Source organism: Falco rusticolus, chromosome 7, assembly GCF_015220075.1.
Source record: "Falco rusticolus isolate bFalRus1 chromosome 7, bFalRus1.pri, whole genome shotgun sequence".
In the NCBI taxonomy this organism is placed as follows: Eukaryota; Metazoa; Chordata; class Aves; order Falconiformes; family Falconidae; genus Falco; species Falco rusticolus.
In genome coordinates, this window is record NC_051193.1 from 23100379 (window position 1) to 23119217 (window position 18839).

Here is an 18839-nt window from a genome sequence, read left to right on the forward strand (position 1 = left end):
GCGGCGGTGGGCGGCTGGGCCCGGGGCGATCCCCACGGAATCCACCACCCCCCCCCCCGGCAGCCCTGGCCCGGCATTCCCCCCCCAGCCCGGCAGCACCGCCGGCAGCACACACACACCCCGGCGGCCCCCTCTTCACCCGCGACAGCGGCGGGAGGCGCCTCCGGCACCCACCGGCGGGACGGCCGCAGCTCGCCCTCCGGGCCGCCGCCGCCACCTGCTGCCCCCGGCGCCCGCCGCTCACACCGGGGCCCGAGGGGAGGCCGCGGCTGCCGGCCGCCCGGGGCAGGGCCGCAGGGGCGCGCAGCCGGCCGTCAGCGGCGGGGCTGTCCGGGCCCCCCACACGCCTCCCGCGCAGCGGCGGGGCCGGACACCCCGGGACGGGCGCCGCACCCAGGCCCGCGCCGCCGCCGCCCCCCGCCGCGCGGCTCCGCTCCCGCCCCTCGCGCCCCCTCACGGCTTCCCGGCGGGGCGGGGCCAGCGGCGCCCGGTAGCGGCGGCGCCCCGTGGCTGCGCCCCGTCCCTCGCCGCGGGGCTGCGAGGCAGCGGGGGCCGTGCCCCAGCCATGGCCGAGCTCGCAGCCTGGCTGCGCTGCGGCCGCCCCCTGCTCCTCCTCACCTGCTTCTTCGCGCCCTTCCCCGGCCAGCCCGGGGCCGGCCCCGCCGCCCGCGCCCCTCCCGCGGGTAAGGCGCCCCGGGGCGGCCCCGTGGGGGTGAGGGCTGGGCGGGCAGCACCTCGGCGGGGGCTGGGGGGTGTCGCGGGAGGGCGCGGCGGGCGCGGGGCTGCGGGCCCCCCTGAACCCCGCTGTAGCCCTGCCGCTGCGCGGGCCAGCTCGGGGCGGGGGGCGAGGGGGCTGCGGGGCCTGCTGGGCCGGGCCGCCCCGCGGCGGGGGGCAGCGCCCTCCGTGAGGAGAAGTGAGGCGGGCCGGGGGGGCGAGGGCGGCCGGGGCCGCGGGGACCGCGCATCGCGCCGCGTTTGGCCGCGCCGCCAACTTTCTCCCGGACGGGGCCGCAGTAAGGCTGGCGTCGCGGTGGAGCGGGGCGGGGGCGCGGGGCTGCCGCTGGTTTTCCGGGGAACGGGAAGGTGCCGGCGGAGCCCGCGCTGGCCGGGCCGGGCCGGGCTGGGGGAAGCGCCCTGGGCCGGGTGCGGGCCGGCTGTGCACCGCGGTTGTTCCGCATTTTAAATGCGTATATAACGCTTCGAAGGCTCGAAGTGTGACAGCTTTTGGCTTTCCCTCTGCTCACGTACTCGGACGAGGCACGGTTGCAGGTTTGCGGTGCGTGCTGCTTGCGTTTGCAGCTGGTGTGGAGGTAAACTTGCAGAATACACTCTGATAATTGCAATATTTCATATGGACCTGGCTGCACGTAAAAATGCCCCTCGCAAGAATTTATAACAAAACTCTTTTTAGTTTGGTCATGCATTATTTGACTTCAAGGGAGTTGGTCTCGTAATTCAATCAGGATGTGGCTTTCAGAGTTGAAGGATGTAAAATAGCATGTGAAGCTAAAGCGTTTATAAAATTACACAAAGATTACAGGAACAAAGTCAAATGCTCTGTCAAAGAATTATTTAGAAATAGTTTTTTCTAAACGTTGCTTTTCTATCGCTTGTGAATACATTACAAAGTGTTGCAGAATGTCTTGAAGTTATGACCTCAGTATTTACAAGCAGAAAGGAAATTAATGAAAAAGAAAACTGACCTGTTTTTTTTAATGTCACCTCAAATTCGAAAAAATGGTTTTAAGTACGGTTTAAGGAAAGTAAATTGTATTGATATCTGGGTTTGAATTCAACATACAGTTACTCCATATGTTAGTGCTGAATGTGATTTAAAAGATTATTCTTGTTCTCACTGTTTGGAAAAGCAGTCTTTTTCATCATGATAGAAGGTATCACTGTGTGAGATTATATTACCTTATATCATACATATGACAGTATGGAGTTACCTGCGGTCAGGTTAAGCCAAATTTTACCCTTTGGCGCACGCCAACAGTTTTGACTTCACTGAGGACTGGTCATGTGTAGTAAGGATAAAATTTTAATTTCAGAATTTGTTTGCTCTAAAATAAAATGAAATTTGCTAATAAGAAGATAAAAAAAAACATTACAGCTTCCTGTTATTAAAATACAGGGCAAAGAGAATTTATAACTTCAGTTGGAGTATCATGTATATATATATAGTTACAATTATTTTAGAGATATTGCTTTACATATGGTACAGTAATCACTTTAATGAAGTGGTTTATGGATATGACTTTGTTTTTATGACACTTTAAGAGTGCTTGTAAATCAATTTGGTGTTTAGTTAGTAATCTGGAGGTGAGCTAACCCTTTATCCTGGGTAACTCTGATTTGACAAGACAAAGTATGTGCTGATTTAAAATACATTCAAATTGCAAGTTTTATTCCTTGCTCTGAATCTTAAACTAACAGGTGAGACTTAAATGCAGAAGGTGAATTGAGATTAACAAGGACCTATAGCACTGTATTAGTCTGTGCCATGCAGCAGACCTGTGATAGTGTTTCCTCAGGAGTTCATACACCCTAATCTTTTCCATTCCGTTTAATAGATCAGATCCTTCTCCCTGCCCAAAAGGAAGCTGCAAACTTTCCTGCTTGTATGGATTTCTTGAGATTTTTCTCTTACAATATCTTGTGCTTGCTTTAGAGATTCTTCGGAAGAAAAACATGATCATTGATTTGTGGAGAAATGTCTGTGTTGATTTGTAGAAGGAACTGCGGAAGAAAGTACTTGCATTGTTTCCCACTTTTCAGGATAGTAAACCCTGATTTTTGTATGGTAGTGTATGTTCTGAAGTCTCCTACTCTGCATCCAGTTTTGAGCAGAGTAGCTGATTTCTAAACAGAGTATCTGATTTCATTGTATGGGTTTTGTAATTTCACTGGATTGTATGTTCCAATGTATCCAAGACTGGAATTGAGCTGCAGGAGCAAAGTGCTGCTGTGGCAGAGGGTAATGGCAGTGCACAACTTTTGCAGAACCCAGGGTGGCTGCACTAGCAACTTTGTGAGAAGGCTGGGCCCTATGTGGTTATTTGCATAAAGGTCTTATTTACATAAATTGTGGATTTGGGTTTACTTCCATGATCCATAGCCTCTAAATCTATACAACTAAATGGTTCTACTTTTAAGATTCTACATACCTGTTCTTCCTTTTACTCCTTGCACTATCCGTACTTGTATACACACTTCCTGCTGCTTGCATTCAGCATTCCTCTGTGCATCTTCATGGTCCATCTTCAGTCCTTACTAACAGATCAACAGTCAGTGGAAATGATGCAATAGTTAAAAGTGGTATAAAAAGACATGACAAAACCCTGGATCTGTTATAAGAAGTCCCCATGGCTTCAGAGTGACTAGAATTTTTACCCTGAGGCGGCCTGACATGAGGCAGCCTTTTTATGTGCCCCAGCTGTTGGGCAGGGGGAAGGATCACAGTTCTTCTGCCTGCTGAAAGCTGAGCAGGGAATTGAGTGTCAGTGAACTCACAAGGAAATGCTGTGCCACGCCACAGACCCGTAACGTTGCTGCTGGAGGTGGCTGTTGCTCAGGAGACTGCTGCTGGCGATAGCTTCACTGTAGAGTTTGGGAAGCTGTTTGGCATATTGTGTGTGTGTATTTACGACAGCACCTGTAGCACAGTATTCAGAAAGGAATGGTTTGTGCTCCAGTTAGCTCTTAATCTGAAGACTGACCGTCAATTTGTAGTTTATTGTTATCTATTTCTGGATTAGTTACAAACTTTGTGGCGGTATATTATGCTGCTATTAATCAGACTTGTAAGTGCAATCATTAATATGGGCCATAATTATCCCTTGATGCTAAGCTATTAGGGGATAGTTTAATTCCACTTTCCAATTTTCAAGCTGGAAGCTTTAATCTTTTAAGTTTGAGGTGGATGTAAGAAACCTCTTCCTTGCTTTTGATGTGCAGCTCTTGTGCCTCTGTTCATATTGGTAAGTGCTAAGCAATATTGCAGTTCGAAATCCTTAACAATTTCATGTCTGCAGTATGTAATTTTATTTTGCTATTTTATTTTTCTACTGGTTGGCAGGAGATTGATGTGCTAGGTAAGAGAGAAGGCAGAAATCCTTCCAGTAACTTGAAAGCCCTGGAATAAATGAAAAATCGTAAGAGTTCCTGCAGCAGTTAGCAGCTGCCAGGCATGTATTAATACACAGTGATAGAAATAAAAGGCTGCCACTTCTGTACTCTCAGTCTCTGAAATCACAAGACAACCTCTGAACAAAAGAAAGCAAAACAAATCTGCAAAACCCCACCAACAAGAAATGATCAAGAATAGCCACCTTTTTCATGTGTGTAGGTGTAGTGATGGGCTTTGGCTCTATTTTTTAAGCGGGGAGAAAAAGATGCTTGTAGGAAGTACAGAATGTAATAGCTGGCTTTTCTGACTTTTGTACAGTAAATTGAATAGAGTTAGTAAACCTGCTTTTACTTACAGGCATTCCAGTAAACATGATTTTGATCTTTCTAAATGCTGGACTGTTAGTGATTGGATTCCTGGCAATTGCCAAAGCATAGGTGGAAAAGAAGGCAAACGAATGGAAGACCATACAGAAAGTATGACTCACGATCCTTTTTAAATGGAGTGGGGTGCCAGTCCAGAAATAAAACTTCCATTTTTTTACTTAATCTAATATATTACATATCTCTTCTGCTTAATGAAGTAGTGGTGGGAAGTTCTTTAAAATGTAAAGGGAGGCTTAGACAGAGAGATATCTGTGTGGTTAATATTGAACATCATCTTGTTCTGCTTTTTACTGTCTGCTGCAATATAAATGTGACTTGCAGTTAGAACTGTCACCAGCTACCAAAATATTGTGATGTGACTAGATTTGTTTGGGAAAAAATGGGAAACATAAAGGAGGAAAAGCACTGATGCTTGCTGTAGAATAAGTTGGTTTGTAGGAAAGATGGGAAACTTTTTTTTTTAATCTCAAAATGACCATTGAACAATTTTTAGAGTAAGCCTTGAACAGTTACTGTTGCGCTTCTAGACTTCAAAGTGCTTCCTTTGTTATAAATTGTGTAAAATGTTTTAGTTACAGAAAAAGAAAAAAGTTGCAGTATCACCTTAATAAATATACTAGTGTACTGAAGACGGGTGTACTATATATATTCATTCACCTTCCTGGTTTTCAGGCAAAATATTAGTTGTATTGTACTTTATAGTAGTTAATTTGTGGATAACAGTCTATGTGTTATGATAGCACACCAATAAAGGATCCGCTGTTAACTGCGAAGTATGGGTGCTTTGCCCTGTTTATTGTCCCTAGTAACGTTCTTTTTCATTATAGTGCTATATGATTATAAATCTGTGTTAGTAACACATATTATTTCTGAGTGTACATCTTAACATTAGGCTTCTAAAAAGTGACCCTTGCCCTTCTCCCATGGACCTCTTTTGAAAATGATTGAAGTAGCAATCCAGAAAAAACCTGAAATCATTAACACTCAATTATATCAAATAGAAAATGCTTTGAACTACACTGTTTAAAGTATAAGGACCAGTGTTATACCTGCAATCCCAGTGTGGTTCTTAGACACTTTATCTAAGGAAGTGCAGAGGAATATAGAGTTCAAAGAACGTTTTTTGGAGAAACATGGACTGTGGTGTTCATTTTTAAAAAACAAACAAAAATTTATGAAAAGATATGAGGTATAGCTGTAACCCTAAATATCTCACTGATAGTTCCTATAAAAAGAATACTGCTGCTAAATCATACTAAGACAATAAGAAATTTCATCCCATAATGGTACAATAAGAAACAATGTCCACAGGCTTGCTTAGAATTGCCCTTCAAAAGCTACAGTTCCTCCAAGATTTTAGTTTTTAGTACAGTGAGCTAGTAGCAGGGGCGAATGCTTCCATAATCTCTTACAATCTGATCTAGTATGAGGGTTATACCCCGGGCCGGTTGTTTGCTAATCTTGCCAATTGTGTGTTTTAATGTCTTTCTACTTTTCTCCAACCAGCGTAGCCAGTGTGCTGCCTTAAGCCACTAACTGTATTTTGCCTCTTTTCCTCTCTTTTGTACCTTTTTTCTGCTTGCCACCATTTCTTCATGCTTTTTTTTATTAGTGCTGATGCCAATAATTAACCAAGAATTAAACCCTTTATTATAATCTTAAAATCATACAGACACACAGAAAAGAGAAATTAAACACATGCAGTCTCGGTAACAAGTGAGCTGAATGGTTCTATTAAATAAAATATGGAAAGGTAAGGATGGTTATTTATTTTATTTTTTGCTGAATCTTAATGTATTGTTACCATCTTCAGCCTTCTCATGGAGCTCTCCTTTGTATAAGCTGCCTTTTACAGATCAGTATGCCCCAGCTTATTAAGAAACAGAATAAACTAAAAATATTAAAAGCATGGATATTTCTCTGATAGAAAAAAATTAGTTGAACTATATGGTTAGTAAATATGGTCACCTTAATAAGTCAGTGAGTATACAGTATGTAAAAGTGGTAAAGGAACGTCTCCATTTAGCATAGCAGAGAAGATGCCGTGTTTTAAGAGAAGCTTAATCTGGAAACAGCGTGTACCCTGAAGATGCTGTATTGCTGTACAGGAGGTCATCTTACAGGAACACAGAAATGGTAAAAGTGCAACTTTGCCTCTGCATTGCTTCAAGGTCAATTAATGGAGAGAGAATGCCCAGCTGCATAGGTCATTCTCAAATTGTAGAAAAAAAATCAGCTGAGTTGTAACTGTAAAAGGGAAATGTAATTAATGCTAATACAAAAGTCAAGTGTTTATGAAATATTAGGCTGAAATATACACAAACCCATTCATAATTCAGGAAATAGGGATATAGAACTAAAGAAATTAAGTTGTGTCTTCAGGAAGCATTCTTTTGGATGTCTGTAAAAAGCAGGACTTGGCAAATCTATGTATAGCTACAACTAAGAAAAATTCCTTGGCTAATAAGGATACACTGAACCTAAGGTATCAATAAAAAGAAATACCTTCACAGATATTAAGTTAAAATGTAAATTGTGTGTGTGTGTAGTGTTCTGTTGCAGGACCATTTTTGGCAGCTCTTCTTAGTTTCTGTGTATTTTCATGTATCCACCTGAGGTATGCTTGGTGGTACAACAATGCAAGTTGCCCAGTAGTTCTTTGCTGTTACACAACCCGCATGTCAACAATCTTGAAATAGAAAGATGTTACATTGTAGAGCATGTACAAATAATACATCACAAAGAACAGTAGGTTTGCGAGTGAATGAAACACATAAACAGATAGATTTGTATTTTGAAATGCAAGGGGGAGCTGTCTTAAAACCCAAACACTGATCTAGCTTGCAACAAGAACTGTTCAGCAGCATGTTGGTATATGGTGAGATTTGGAAGGCAAAGGAGTCCTGCTGCTCCTGCTTTGCTGATCCTGTTCCTTAAGCTGCATGCTGCTTTTGCTCCTGCTATAACGTTTCAGAGAAAATCTAGTTGGTGTTTGTAATAGTTCTCCTGGACTGCCTCAAATCTGCAGTGCAGAAGGCAGAGAATTCTGAGCTCTGCAGTGCTTTGGGTGTTTTGTCTGGAGGATTTGCAAATGCAGCGTTTTGCAGTGCAGCAGAAAGCTGCTACTGTCACAAACACTTTGAATGGGAGGGAACTTAAAAACTTACGTTGCCTGTCTTGGTTGTCTAAGCTGCAGTGGTTGCGGTTGCATAGAACTAGGTTGGGTCCATCTAAATGAATGGCTTAAATGGCGTTAGCCAAGTCTCTATAACAAATGCAAACTTGATCAAATTCTCAGGTAGATTCTGCAAGTTGTGTTGAAATGAGAACTGATACCCTGTGCAAGTGTGATGCTGCCTGGCCTGCCTGACAATTCACCGATCCCAGGCAATTCTAAGATTTCAGTTCTCTTCAGTGTCTAATAGTTTCTGATTAACCAAATATTGGTGGTAATGAACTTTAAATAGAAATGGTTTATATTGCCTTCAGTTGATCATTTTGTTTCCTTTACCTTCTTTTATGAGAAAGGTTAAATGCTATCAGCGTTTTTTCTGCGTGTATTGTTCACTCCTTTATCTACTTCTGTTATGTTGACTAAATTTACCTCCCCAAACAAAATAACATTAATCTTTTAAATCTCTCCTTGTATGGATGACTCTCTGGTTTTAATCTGTTTATGACATTCTCTGGTGCTTTTCTGTTTCTGATACATCTTTTTTTAGATGGATGGTGTTAGTGAGTGCATCATTTCTAGAGAGGTCATGCCGTACATTTATGTAATGGTATAATATTTTAAATCTGCATTGAAGAGAGATGGTTGTGCACATCTTTCTTTGGTTTACTCTGTTCCTTAAACTGACTGTAATAATTGTTAGGACTTTTTTCAGCAGGTTAAATCTCAGCAGCAAAAATCTTTGTCTAGAGCATATATTCACGTCTTCTGGTGATTGTTCTGACGTCTGGGAATTGGAGACCCTTTTGGAGCCATTCCCTTCAAGGTGATGTGTCTAGCTTTGTGCTGCTTCTTGAGGCAGTGGCCTTCTTCAGGTCTTTCACACTGCCTTGAAAGCTATTTTTATTTGAGTTACTTAACTAGACACCAACCTTGCTGGTTTTCCTCCCCTCTCTCCGTATCTTCCCCAGGTTTGTCCTTCTCATGTTATTTAGAGAATATAATTTTTTGCATGGGTTCTCATGATGGCGAAACCTTAAACTTTGCCTTTTTTTTGAGTAGAAGTGTTTCTCCTGGTACACTTCCGTGAGACCACATTGGTATAACATTGATTTTGTGGAATCTCAAAGATGAAGGATAGCCATTGCTTGATGAGGTGCTCTAGAACAACAACTTGCATCTCTCTTTTAAAGTCTGTGCTGCTCACTGCCTGAAGTTTCTGTATCTACAGTACTTTTTTTCCCCCAGAGCTCTGCATTGTATTCCATCCTCTCAGGAAACAAAATAAGTCATTTAGTTTTCACTTCTTTGTAAGCTTTACAAGTTTTTTGGCTGTTCCAGATCACCAGTTGGTCTCCAGGTGTTGAAATGATGCCTTGAGAACTATGAAAAAATAGTAACTGAATGTATGCTCTTGCCTAATTAGAAAGGTGCCTTCCAGTCAGTGTAGCATTAGAATAGGTAGAGGACAGACTCGTAAATGGATTGGCACGTGCTTAAGACACAAAACAATGTGGGGGAAAAACTGCTCTACGAGCACTGCAAGGTTCATTCATCGTACATGTGACCAGACTTTAGAAGAAGTAATGTCTAAAACATGACAAGACTACTGTTTCAAACTGGAGCACAAATTGTGCAATGTACTAGAGACCTATATAGTGTAGATGTAGGCTTTGAAAAAGTACCACCTTGTTCCAGAATAATAGAACTTCAGTCCTTCATAGACAAGCTTTCAGTTTTAGAGGAGTTCTGTAATGGCATGGCACCAGGTAAATGATACAAGTGTGTTTTGCCTTTATTGTAACTGAAATTATTTTAAAGTTCTTGAGGAATAAATTTTTTTAAACTGTGATAAATGTATGAAGATGTTAATAAAACCAGTTTATTTTATAAAAGTCTTCTTCCAAGATCTTGTACACGCCTCCAGAAAAAAGGGGATAAGATGAGAAATTTAACTCTGCATAAACATAGCTGTAGCTCTTTGGACAGTGGAATGCAGATGTGCACAGTTTATTTAAATCAATGTTAATAAATTACTTTTTTGTTTTGCATAGGTATATCTGAACCTTCTTTTATTGCTAAAAGTGAAGATCGTTTGTTTAAACATCTATTTGAAGACTATCAAAGATGGGTTCGTCCAGTGGAACGCTTAAATGACACAATAAAAATAAAGTTTGGCCTTGCAATCTCTCAGCTAGTAGACGTGGTATGTATAGTAAACAAGTTTGTTTATTATTTTCCCTAATTCTTAAAATTCTGGAACATAATGTCATATGAAATAGTAGCATATTTTAACTTAAACGTGCTTGATTAACCCTCCAAAATTGTTATCAGTGTAATAAAAAAAATGCATTGTAGATTGGGGCATGAAGAAGCGATTGCAGAGAGGTTGAGAAAACAAATGGCTCTTATGTTTAGTGGTGCTTTCAGCCAGAAAAAAAAAAAAAAAAAAAAGTGAGTGAAAGTCTGAATTCTAGGGAATTGTGTTTTTATTTATTTATTCGATGGAAAACCCACATATTTTTAAACTTTATCGATCTCATTTTTATAAAATTTAAGAGCATTTGCAAATACTGCTCTTCCCCCTCTTCAGCAGCAAAAACCTCCTGTAGGCCTTCAAATGTGTCACTTCCACAGTAGTGAACATTATCTCTGGGCATTACCTGTGATGTAAAAGAGCTACACCAGATATTTTCTTTTCTCCTGATACTTCAGAATATTATTTTCAATTTGAATTCACTGTTTAAAGCTATAAGAGGAGTTTTTCTTCCACATGTTGGCTGTTCATTTGTTTCAGTAGAAAAACAGTAAGACTGCATAAATTACAGTCAAATTAAAAAAATGGAAGGGCGGAAAGAGACACAGAAGAGGAAAAATACAACTTTTGACAGTTAAATAATTAAAGGTCATAACTATGTTTACAAAGTTCTCATATAAACATATTTATCAGTAACTGGAGTGCTTTCAGAAGTGTGGTTTGTATTTTAAATTACAGACTTTTGAGCTGAAGTAGCTAGTTACTATGAATATACTGTGCAGATTTTTTTAAAATAAAATGTGCTTTATTTTTATAGGATGAGAAAAATCAATTGATGACAACCAATGTCTGGTTGAAACAGGTATGTGAAAATGTTGATGAAAAATTCTAAAGCTTCATAACCGCAAGCCAAAAGTTGGAAGAAAATTTTCTAATTATATATTCAAAAAAACTTAATTGTTGCATGGGGTTTTTTTTACATAGTATTTTTAAAAAATGTCCCTGGAAATGCTTTAAAGGATTGTTATAAAACTGTTAAAACCCAAAAACTAACCAAACAAAAATGTAAATTGAAGACATTTACCTAATTAAAAGAAATCTGATATGGCATTGCACGGCCGTTTAATATACCAAGATGCATGTATCCAGCCATAAAAGTTATTGCTTTGATATGTAAGTTTTCTTTCAAAAACCATTAAGAAAAGTGTGGGCATGTCATCTTCACTTAAGAATTTCAGTTTTAAAGTTGTATATGCTTACTATTAAGAGGTACTTTTTCCTCTTAAGAGTATTTCTTTATGGGCAGGAAAAAGCCTCAAGCTTTATAATAATCAGAGTCCAGTGCTGAACTTAGTGTCCGCTATTAATTTGAGAAATGCTACACACAAATCGTTTTTGATTTAACTTAGAAGACTGTTTGCAGACCCTGGTTATACTTGCTAGCTTACTAAATTATTTTAGTTTGGGCTACTTCCTTTGTGTTTTTTTCCTTTTGCTTCCCATTCCCTTCTTTTCCAGTTACTGTAGTTTCAGGCAAGGTTTTTCTTTCCAGGAAAACTTTGATACTACTCTGCAAGTATGAGCTGGCAATACATCGATGATAACGCTTTGTGCCCTCTTAACAGTTTCTGCAGAACTTGGTGCCATTGAGCCAGTTCAAATAAAATAAGAACTGACCTAAATAGGGATTTAAAATTCTGTGTGATGTTGAATTCTCAGAAACTTGAATTTTTCCTCTTGAGCTTTTAGTTCAATTATAAAATTACCAAAGTACTGCTGTGCCTAAGTAGGAATGACTGTTTTGTTAGTTGCAACATGATTTTATTTTTTTGCGATGAAAATGTTTACATTGCTTCTGAAGTCATTGATATTAATTCAGAACAAGTTTTTTTCAAATTTAATTGTCTAGATGTCATAATAGCTCTTATGTATACAAACTCTGGAAAATGATTTTAATATCTGAACTTCTGTACAGAAATACTGTCAAGTGGCTTTTAGGAAACAGATACTGGATGAGGTAAATAGATGTCTGTTCAGCAAATTCACTGTTGTATGCAAATCTTAAAAGCCAGTTTATTTTTTTAATTGCCTTTTTATCTATTTTCATCCATTTTTGCCCTGTTTAAATCAACTTCACAATAATACATCTCATGTATCCACAGGAATGGATAGATGTAAAATTAAGGTGGAATCCTGAAGACTATGCTGGAATAACATCTATTCGTGTCCCATCGGATTCTATTTGGATTCCAGATATTGTGTTGTATGACAAGTAAGATTTTAATCTTTTCATATAAAATTACCATCCAAGCAGCTTCTAGGAGGCTTATTGGATAGATATGCATGTACATTTAGTAGAGCTAAGAATGTGTGGAAGAATTTGCCTCTGAATGGAAATGCATTTTGTTGTCATGTTAACTGCTTACATGCTTTGCTTTGCTTCTGTGTGGAATTTCTAGTATTTTTGAAAAGTTTTTCCACTTCATCGTGTAAACTTTTTTTTTAATTGGAAAACAGTGTCTTGCATAGTGCTGGGTACAAACTGATAGTGTATGGTAAAGGGAAGGAAGCAACTACTTCATGCTGGTTTAAGTCTGATTCGGCATGGATTTAAAATGAAGTACACTCAACTGTAAGGTTTTTCTGGTAATTTTTTGTGGCTTTTTTTGTGATTTGTTTTGAATTTTTTTTTTTAGAATTAACAGATCTCAGAAGCAACAACTTTTGAATTAACCTTTCTGCTCAACTCAGGTGCATGTACAATGTTTTTACATATCCTGAGTTGCTGAGTCAGGAAAAAAGGTTTTTGCAGTGATTGTAAAGTCAGGCTTGGAGGTGGCACACAAGTATTACTCTACCTGTTTAGTGACTTTTTTTCTTCATTAATTACAAATTGGCCAAATTGACAAGTATTTATATTGTATAGAAACAGCAGAGTTTGGTCATGCAGTTAAGGGTCACAATTTTCACGGTCCTTGGGACCACAGAAAGTTGCACAGATCTCTTCATGACTTGAAAATATTCTTCGCTCTTCCAGAGCTGTTTACCTGTGTGATATTCAGACTGAAAAACCCCAAACCGTTGACTATGAACACAATCCAAAATTCTGGCTATGAAGGGGAGAAGGGATAAAAACGCTGAAATGACAATAACAAAACATCTTTTCCTATTTAAAAACTCATACCCCTCACCCCCCCATCATAATTGCATGCATATATCTCTTTTTCTTTCAGTGCAGATGGACGTTTTGAGGGAACATCTACGAAAACTGTAGTAAAGTATGATGGCACCATTGCTTGGACTCCACCAGCAAACTACAAAAGTTCTTGTACTATTGATGTAACCTTTTTCCCCTTTGACCTCCAAAATTGCTCTATGAAATTTGGTTCCTGGACTTACGATGGCTCACAGGTTGATATAGTTCTTGAAGACTACGATGTTGACAAAAGAGACTTTTTGATAATGGAGAATGGGAAATAGTGACTGCAACAGGGAGCAAAGGAAATAGGACTGATGGGTGCTGCTGGTATCCTTTTGTTACATATTCATTTATAATTAGACGTCTGCCACTTTTCTACACGTTGTTTCTCATTATTCCTTGTATTGGGCTTTCATTTCTAACTGTCCTTGTCTTCTATCTTCCTTCAAATGAAGGTGAAAAAATTTCACTTTGCACTTCAGTACTGGTATCTTTGACTGTTTTTCTTCTTGTTATTGAAGAGATTATTCCATCATCTTCTAAAGTTATCCCACTTATAGGAGAGTACTTGGTGTTCACTATGATATTTGTGACATTGTCTATTGTGATAACTGTCTTTGCTATCAATATTCATCATCGCTCTTCGTCTACACATAATGCTATGGCACCTTGGGTTCGCAAGATATTTCTTCACAAACTTCCCAAGCTGCTTTGCATGAGAAGCCATGTGGATAGATACTTTGCTCAGAAGGAGGAAACAGGAAATGTGAATGGATCAGAATCATCTAGGAACACCTTGGAAGCAGCTCTAGATTCCATCCGATACATTACAAGACATGTGATGAAGGAGAATGAAGTTCGCGAGGTAGGGTGTATTGGTCATATTACACTGATTTTGTAGAACTGGACATTGGAAAACCCAGTAATGGTTTACTATGCACTTGCGTATTAAATATGTGCTATGGGATTTCCAGTTTTTATACGTCACTGAAAGTTGTGTAATGTATTTCCACTGGAAAGAAGTACATGTGGTGACGCAAGTCGAGGTGGACTTAAAAGAAACACTATGTCTGCATGGCTGGGTTCGGACAAAATGGCCTTTATTGTTTATACAAACTATGTATATATCTTAGACAGTGCAGGTGTTAGACCCTGATAGGTTTTTGTGTCCTTCTTGCTTGCTATTTGCTGTTGCTGTAGGTGCCCGTATGCTGTGGTTCTAAGTTCCGATTCTTCACACCCTGTTTACATACCTGACAATTTGTGGCTGTCTTAAAGGTACACGGCTAAGTCTTTGAGGTCAACTAACTTATCTGCAGACCCGCTGCAGACCTCAACAAGTACAAGTATGGTACGATACTGAGAATTCTTATAGATATTGGGCTGATGCAATACAGACCTTTGGTCCCTGGGTTCTTCAAAAGATTTTTGCTTTCTTCTAGAACTAAGTTCATGTTGTTGATTACACATTGTCAGAGATACTTGTCTGTTACAAGAACACTTCTCCCTACAGTGCTGCTAGATCGTATTTTCATGATAAGAAAAGAAGCTATTTTTCATTTTAATCTTGTACCTGAAGGCTATCTGAAAAATGCATTTGGCTTTACGTTTCAGAATAAATACTGCTAATCCTTATTTTTCAGCTTTCAATTCCAAGTAAAACCAGTTTTTAATGCCCTAACTTATATTACTTCAAGTACTAGCTATAGCCCTATGTTGGTCATTTTGTGCTGAGGACAAACATGGACTAGATGACTTCTTGAGTATTCTCTTCTACCCTTATTATTTGTGTCTAAGTTATATCAAAAGATGTCAAAGGCTTTTTTTCAGTCTGTACATTTGCAGTCTGAACTATCTTTAATGGATGCTTACACAATTTGGATAAGAGCATTATGAATCTGTTTTCTTTCCATACTTTTTAAAATAGCACCATTGGTACACCAGAGACTTAAATGCTAATGTCAGGCTAGTGTAGAAATACAGAAATTTGTTGTGTGGTCTCATGATAGTGCTATCTGTTTCTGATGGCAAGGACTGAGATCCTTTCAATTTATACGGAAATGACTGTCTTCAGAAGTTGCTGGCTGCTGAGAGCGTGTTTTCACATGTCAGCCTAGGAGTAAGCTAACTCTTTTAATGTACCTTCTCAGGACTCAATTCAGATTATCACAAGGGATCCAGCCTAGATTTTGAATAAATGCATCTATGGTACTGTTATAACAGCGTCTAATACCCTGCATTGTATAAACACCACAAATAGAATAGTTTGCCATTAAATACATAACTTCCTGTAAATGAAAGGTTCGTTTTCTTTCTCTTGAACTTACTCTGTTTGCTTGTAGTGACAGGGGAGGTGATAAGTATTTTGTTTTTCAGGTGTAATGTTGTTGTGACTTTAAACATCAGAAATTAATATACAGCTGACTGGGAATTCACTTTTATTTTTATTATTTGGGCTCCAGAGAACGCAAGCTTTAATTGCAAAAGTTGTTAATAAAAACTACACAGCTAGTGCTGCTATAGCCTTACCTCTTAGGAAGCAGTAGGCTTGGGAAATGTGGATAGCTCCAGTTCAAACTGAAGGCAATTGTCTGGCAGGGTTTTAGCTTGCTTGCACAATTATATTTACTATCCTTGCAAAACTGTGTACAGATATGAATAATCCTATTGAAAAGAGAAATAGTCTTGAAAGTACTGAGTTTTCTCCCTAGTGTGTGATTCTGTGCAGCAGTAACTTCACAGCTTTCAGTTCTTGTATGTAACACAACAGCTGCTGCCTACTGTCATTTTTTTAAAAATTTTATTTTGGTTTGGGTGTTTTCTTGTTGGGTGTTAGTTTCTGGGTTTTGTTTGGTTGGGGTTTTTTTTCACAACTTTTATTTCTAGCCCCTGCCTGGGAATTCCACTATATGATGAGGCTGTGGCGTGAATTCTCAGTGCTGCAGTATATTAGAAAATTCATACCAATTTTATCTCCCGGTAGCTGAGGGTGTTCCACGTTTATCAGGGTCAGTTTCTGCATTCATATGTAATATTGGCCTATATAGCTTACCAATCTTTATAGAGGGAAGTTTGTTCCTGTTTTAGCTCATGGTACAATTATAAAAAAGATATTAAAGTGGGTTACCAAATGGACCTGATTGGAAAAAAACATACTGTAAAGTGACTGAGAATTGCAGGGTTTGGTATTGTGTTTTTACCTGTTCTCTGCATACTGACCAGTTCTTATGCTCTTTGTTTTTTAGGTTGTTGAAGACTGGAAATTTATTGCTCAGGTGCTTGATCGAATGTTCTTATGGACTTTTCTTCTGGTTTCAATAATTGGATCACTTGTGTTATTTATTCCTGTTATTCATAAATGGGCAAGTATAATAGTACCTACGCATATAGGCAGTACAAATGCATAAAATATTTTTTCATTCATCTCCTGCTAATATGGCTCTAAAAAGTTTTGCAGTAGCTCTATTTCCATGCATGTTCTTTGAGGCACGTTTTTGATAGAGTAAAAAAAACCCAAACCCAGGAAATTAATTTTATATTGAAGCATGGCATCCCTAGGACACATAGAAGTCAATTTGCTTATTGCCAATCTACTAAGTTACTTCTCAATCAGGTCAGAATTAAAAGGACCTTCTCAAGCACTTGCATGTATGATATATCAAACAAGTGCATGCTGACACCTACTGTGAAATAGAAGGATTTAAAATTTTTAATGATGATCACTGTATTCCAATTATTAAGTTACTATATAAATTGTTGAGTATTAAATATGAGCAAATATTTACTTAGTAGTGTTGCTTATTTCAATTTACTGTAGTATGCAAAGGAGAATTTTTATCAGCTCTCTTGAATTGTTGTAAAAGTATAAAGTTTCTACAGAGTAAATTTAAAATAATAGTAAAAATACCAGTTAAAGTTCCCATATATTTAATATATAAGTAAAAACAGTGACTTGGCTATGTTTTGCCTTTATAAATTTGCAGTGGAGTTTGCTGCTAAATTTAAAACCTTGTGAATTCTATCATACTAACATGAACATCTAATGCAGTAAGCCTTAAAATGCCTACAGGACACATAGCTCTGAATCAGCTATGGAAAGGAAGGCAAAGGAGTTCCCAAGTTTCACGAGTGTTCTAATGGGCCAGAACATTCAGATTTCTTTATTTTTGATGAAGAATTTGATACAGTATATTAGCTGCAAATGTTAATAGTTTCCTGTCTCTGTGTGTTTCTCAGAATTAAGTTTTTAAGCACGGTAGAAGGAATTTGGGGAATGCCTTTCTGAAGGAAATGGGTTAAAAATTATTTTGCTGTGTAACTAAATACAGATGATTACTTTTTCTTACGTTTTTTAAACCAAAGTTAGAAAGCTACCATTGATAGGTTCTCTCGCTTATAGAACTGTGTGTAACTTCAAGCAGTGAGGGCTTACAGCTTACCATGCTTTTTTCTGACAGTGTTGAAAACTAACTTGCAACTTCTTAATTATTCCATTAAAATATATTCTTAAATACTGGTTTTAAATCTTTACGTTCATTCTAATGCCACCTTTCTTAAAAGCTTTATTTGTGGAAGACACTCTAAAATGGATGACTGTTTTCCTATACCAAAGTTTTGTCAGTGTACTTACTAATATAGTTGCATCCTGCAGGGCTAATATAGTAATGCCAAGTTAGAGCAAGTTTTTATTTGCTTGAATTACTACATTAATAATAATATGTTTAGATGAGAAGTTGAATGTAAGTTGTGGTATCTTTGATACTGTAAGCTTTCATTGTAGTTACGAATTTGGAACACTTACATATAATTGAACATTTACTTCAACTTGTTTTTCACCTGTAGGACATTCTTGGTTTTGTGTAGCTTTTTAAGGCTCATAGGCATGGAAATGATGCCAGACAAGCCTTTTTTTTTTTTGTATACCGATTTATAAATAATTCTGATTGATTGTGAAGGGAGTCACTCTTCTTCAGTTATACAATTATATCTGGTATTGGATATCCATGTTCCCTCTGTTCCTATCATAATACATTTTAAAGGTGAATTTGCAAAGATTATCTGTTTTAATCCATTAATATAATAATTTTAACTTTCTCGGTATTATTGATTATACAATGCATCAGTGAGTTTCTCTGTGTGGAAGCTGCAGAAATACTTTAGATAAATTTCCTCTTCAAATGCAAAATTCCTTTTTATAGTCCTCCTTGGGTTTGAATTACTGAAGTTTACTCTTAACAGAACAGAGAGCAACACAAGTAAGACTATGGGTTATATATATATATATATCTAAACAAACTCCCCACCTCATCTCTTTCCCCTTGCTAAATGATATCTGTAGAATGCCCAATTATAGCATAAAGTGATTGGCAGCGTATTGGCCAGTGGAGTCCCAGTCTTTATACTAGTAACTCACAATTTTTGCAAATGCATGAATTTCTTTTAGTCACTTCTACAATCTGATCTTGATAAATACAGGTAACTGATAGAAGAATCCTTGGGGTTTTCAGCTTACCAAATGTGTCTGAAACAAAATATTTTTAATAGACTCAGAAGCATGGACCTTTACTTATGTAACTTGTTTCTGAATGTGTTGAACTGTAGCTAATGCTACCTTACATGGGTTTTTGTCACTCAGTCAAAATAAATGAAAAAAAAAAAAAAAAGCATGACTTTCAACAGCTTGATTCTCTTTATTT

The 18839-nt window shown here is 38.7% G+C and overlaps 1 protein-coding gene across 1 annotated transcript; it reads left to right on the top strand.

Moving 5' to 3' along the window:
- Positions 1 to 217: 217 nt before the first annotated feature.
- On the top strand, positions 218 to 18035 carry CHRNA5 (cholinergic receptor nicotinic alpha 5 subunit). Its single transcript, XM_037396166.1, is given in 7 exon segments — positions 218 to 683; positions 9742 to 9893; positions 10762 to 10806; positions 12107 to 12216; positions 13178 to 13395; positions 13398 to 14008; positions 16389 to 18035. Coding segments are annotated over 7 exon segments (1416 nt in total). The 5' UTR covers positions 218 to 565; the 3' UTR covers positions 16551 to 18035.
- The last annotated feature ends 804 nt before the right edge of the window (positions 18036 to 18839 follow it).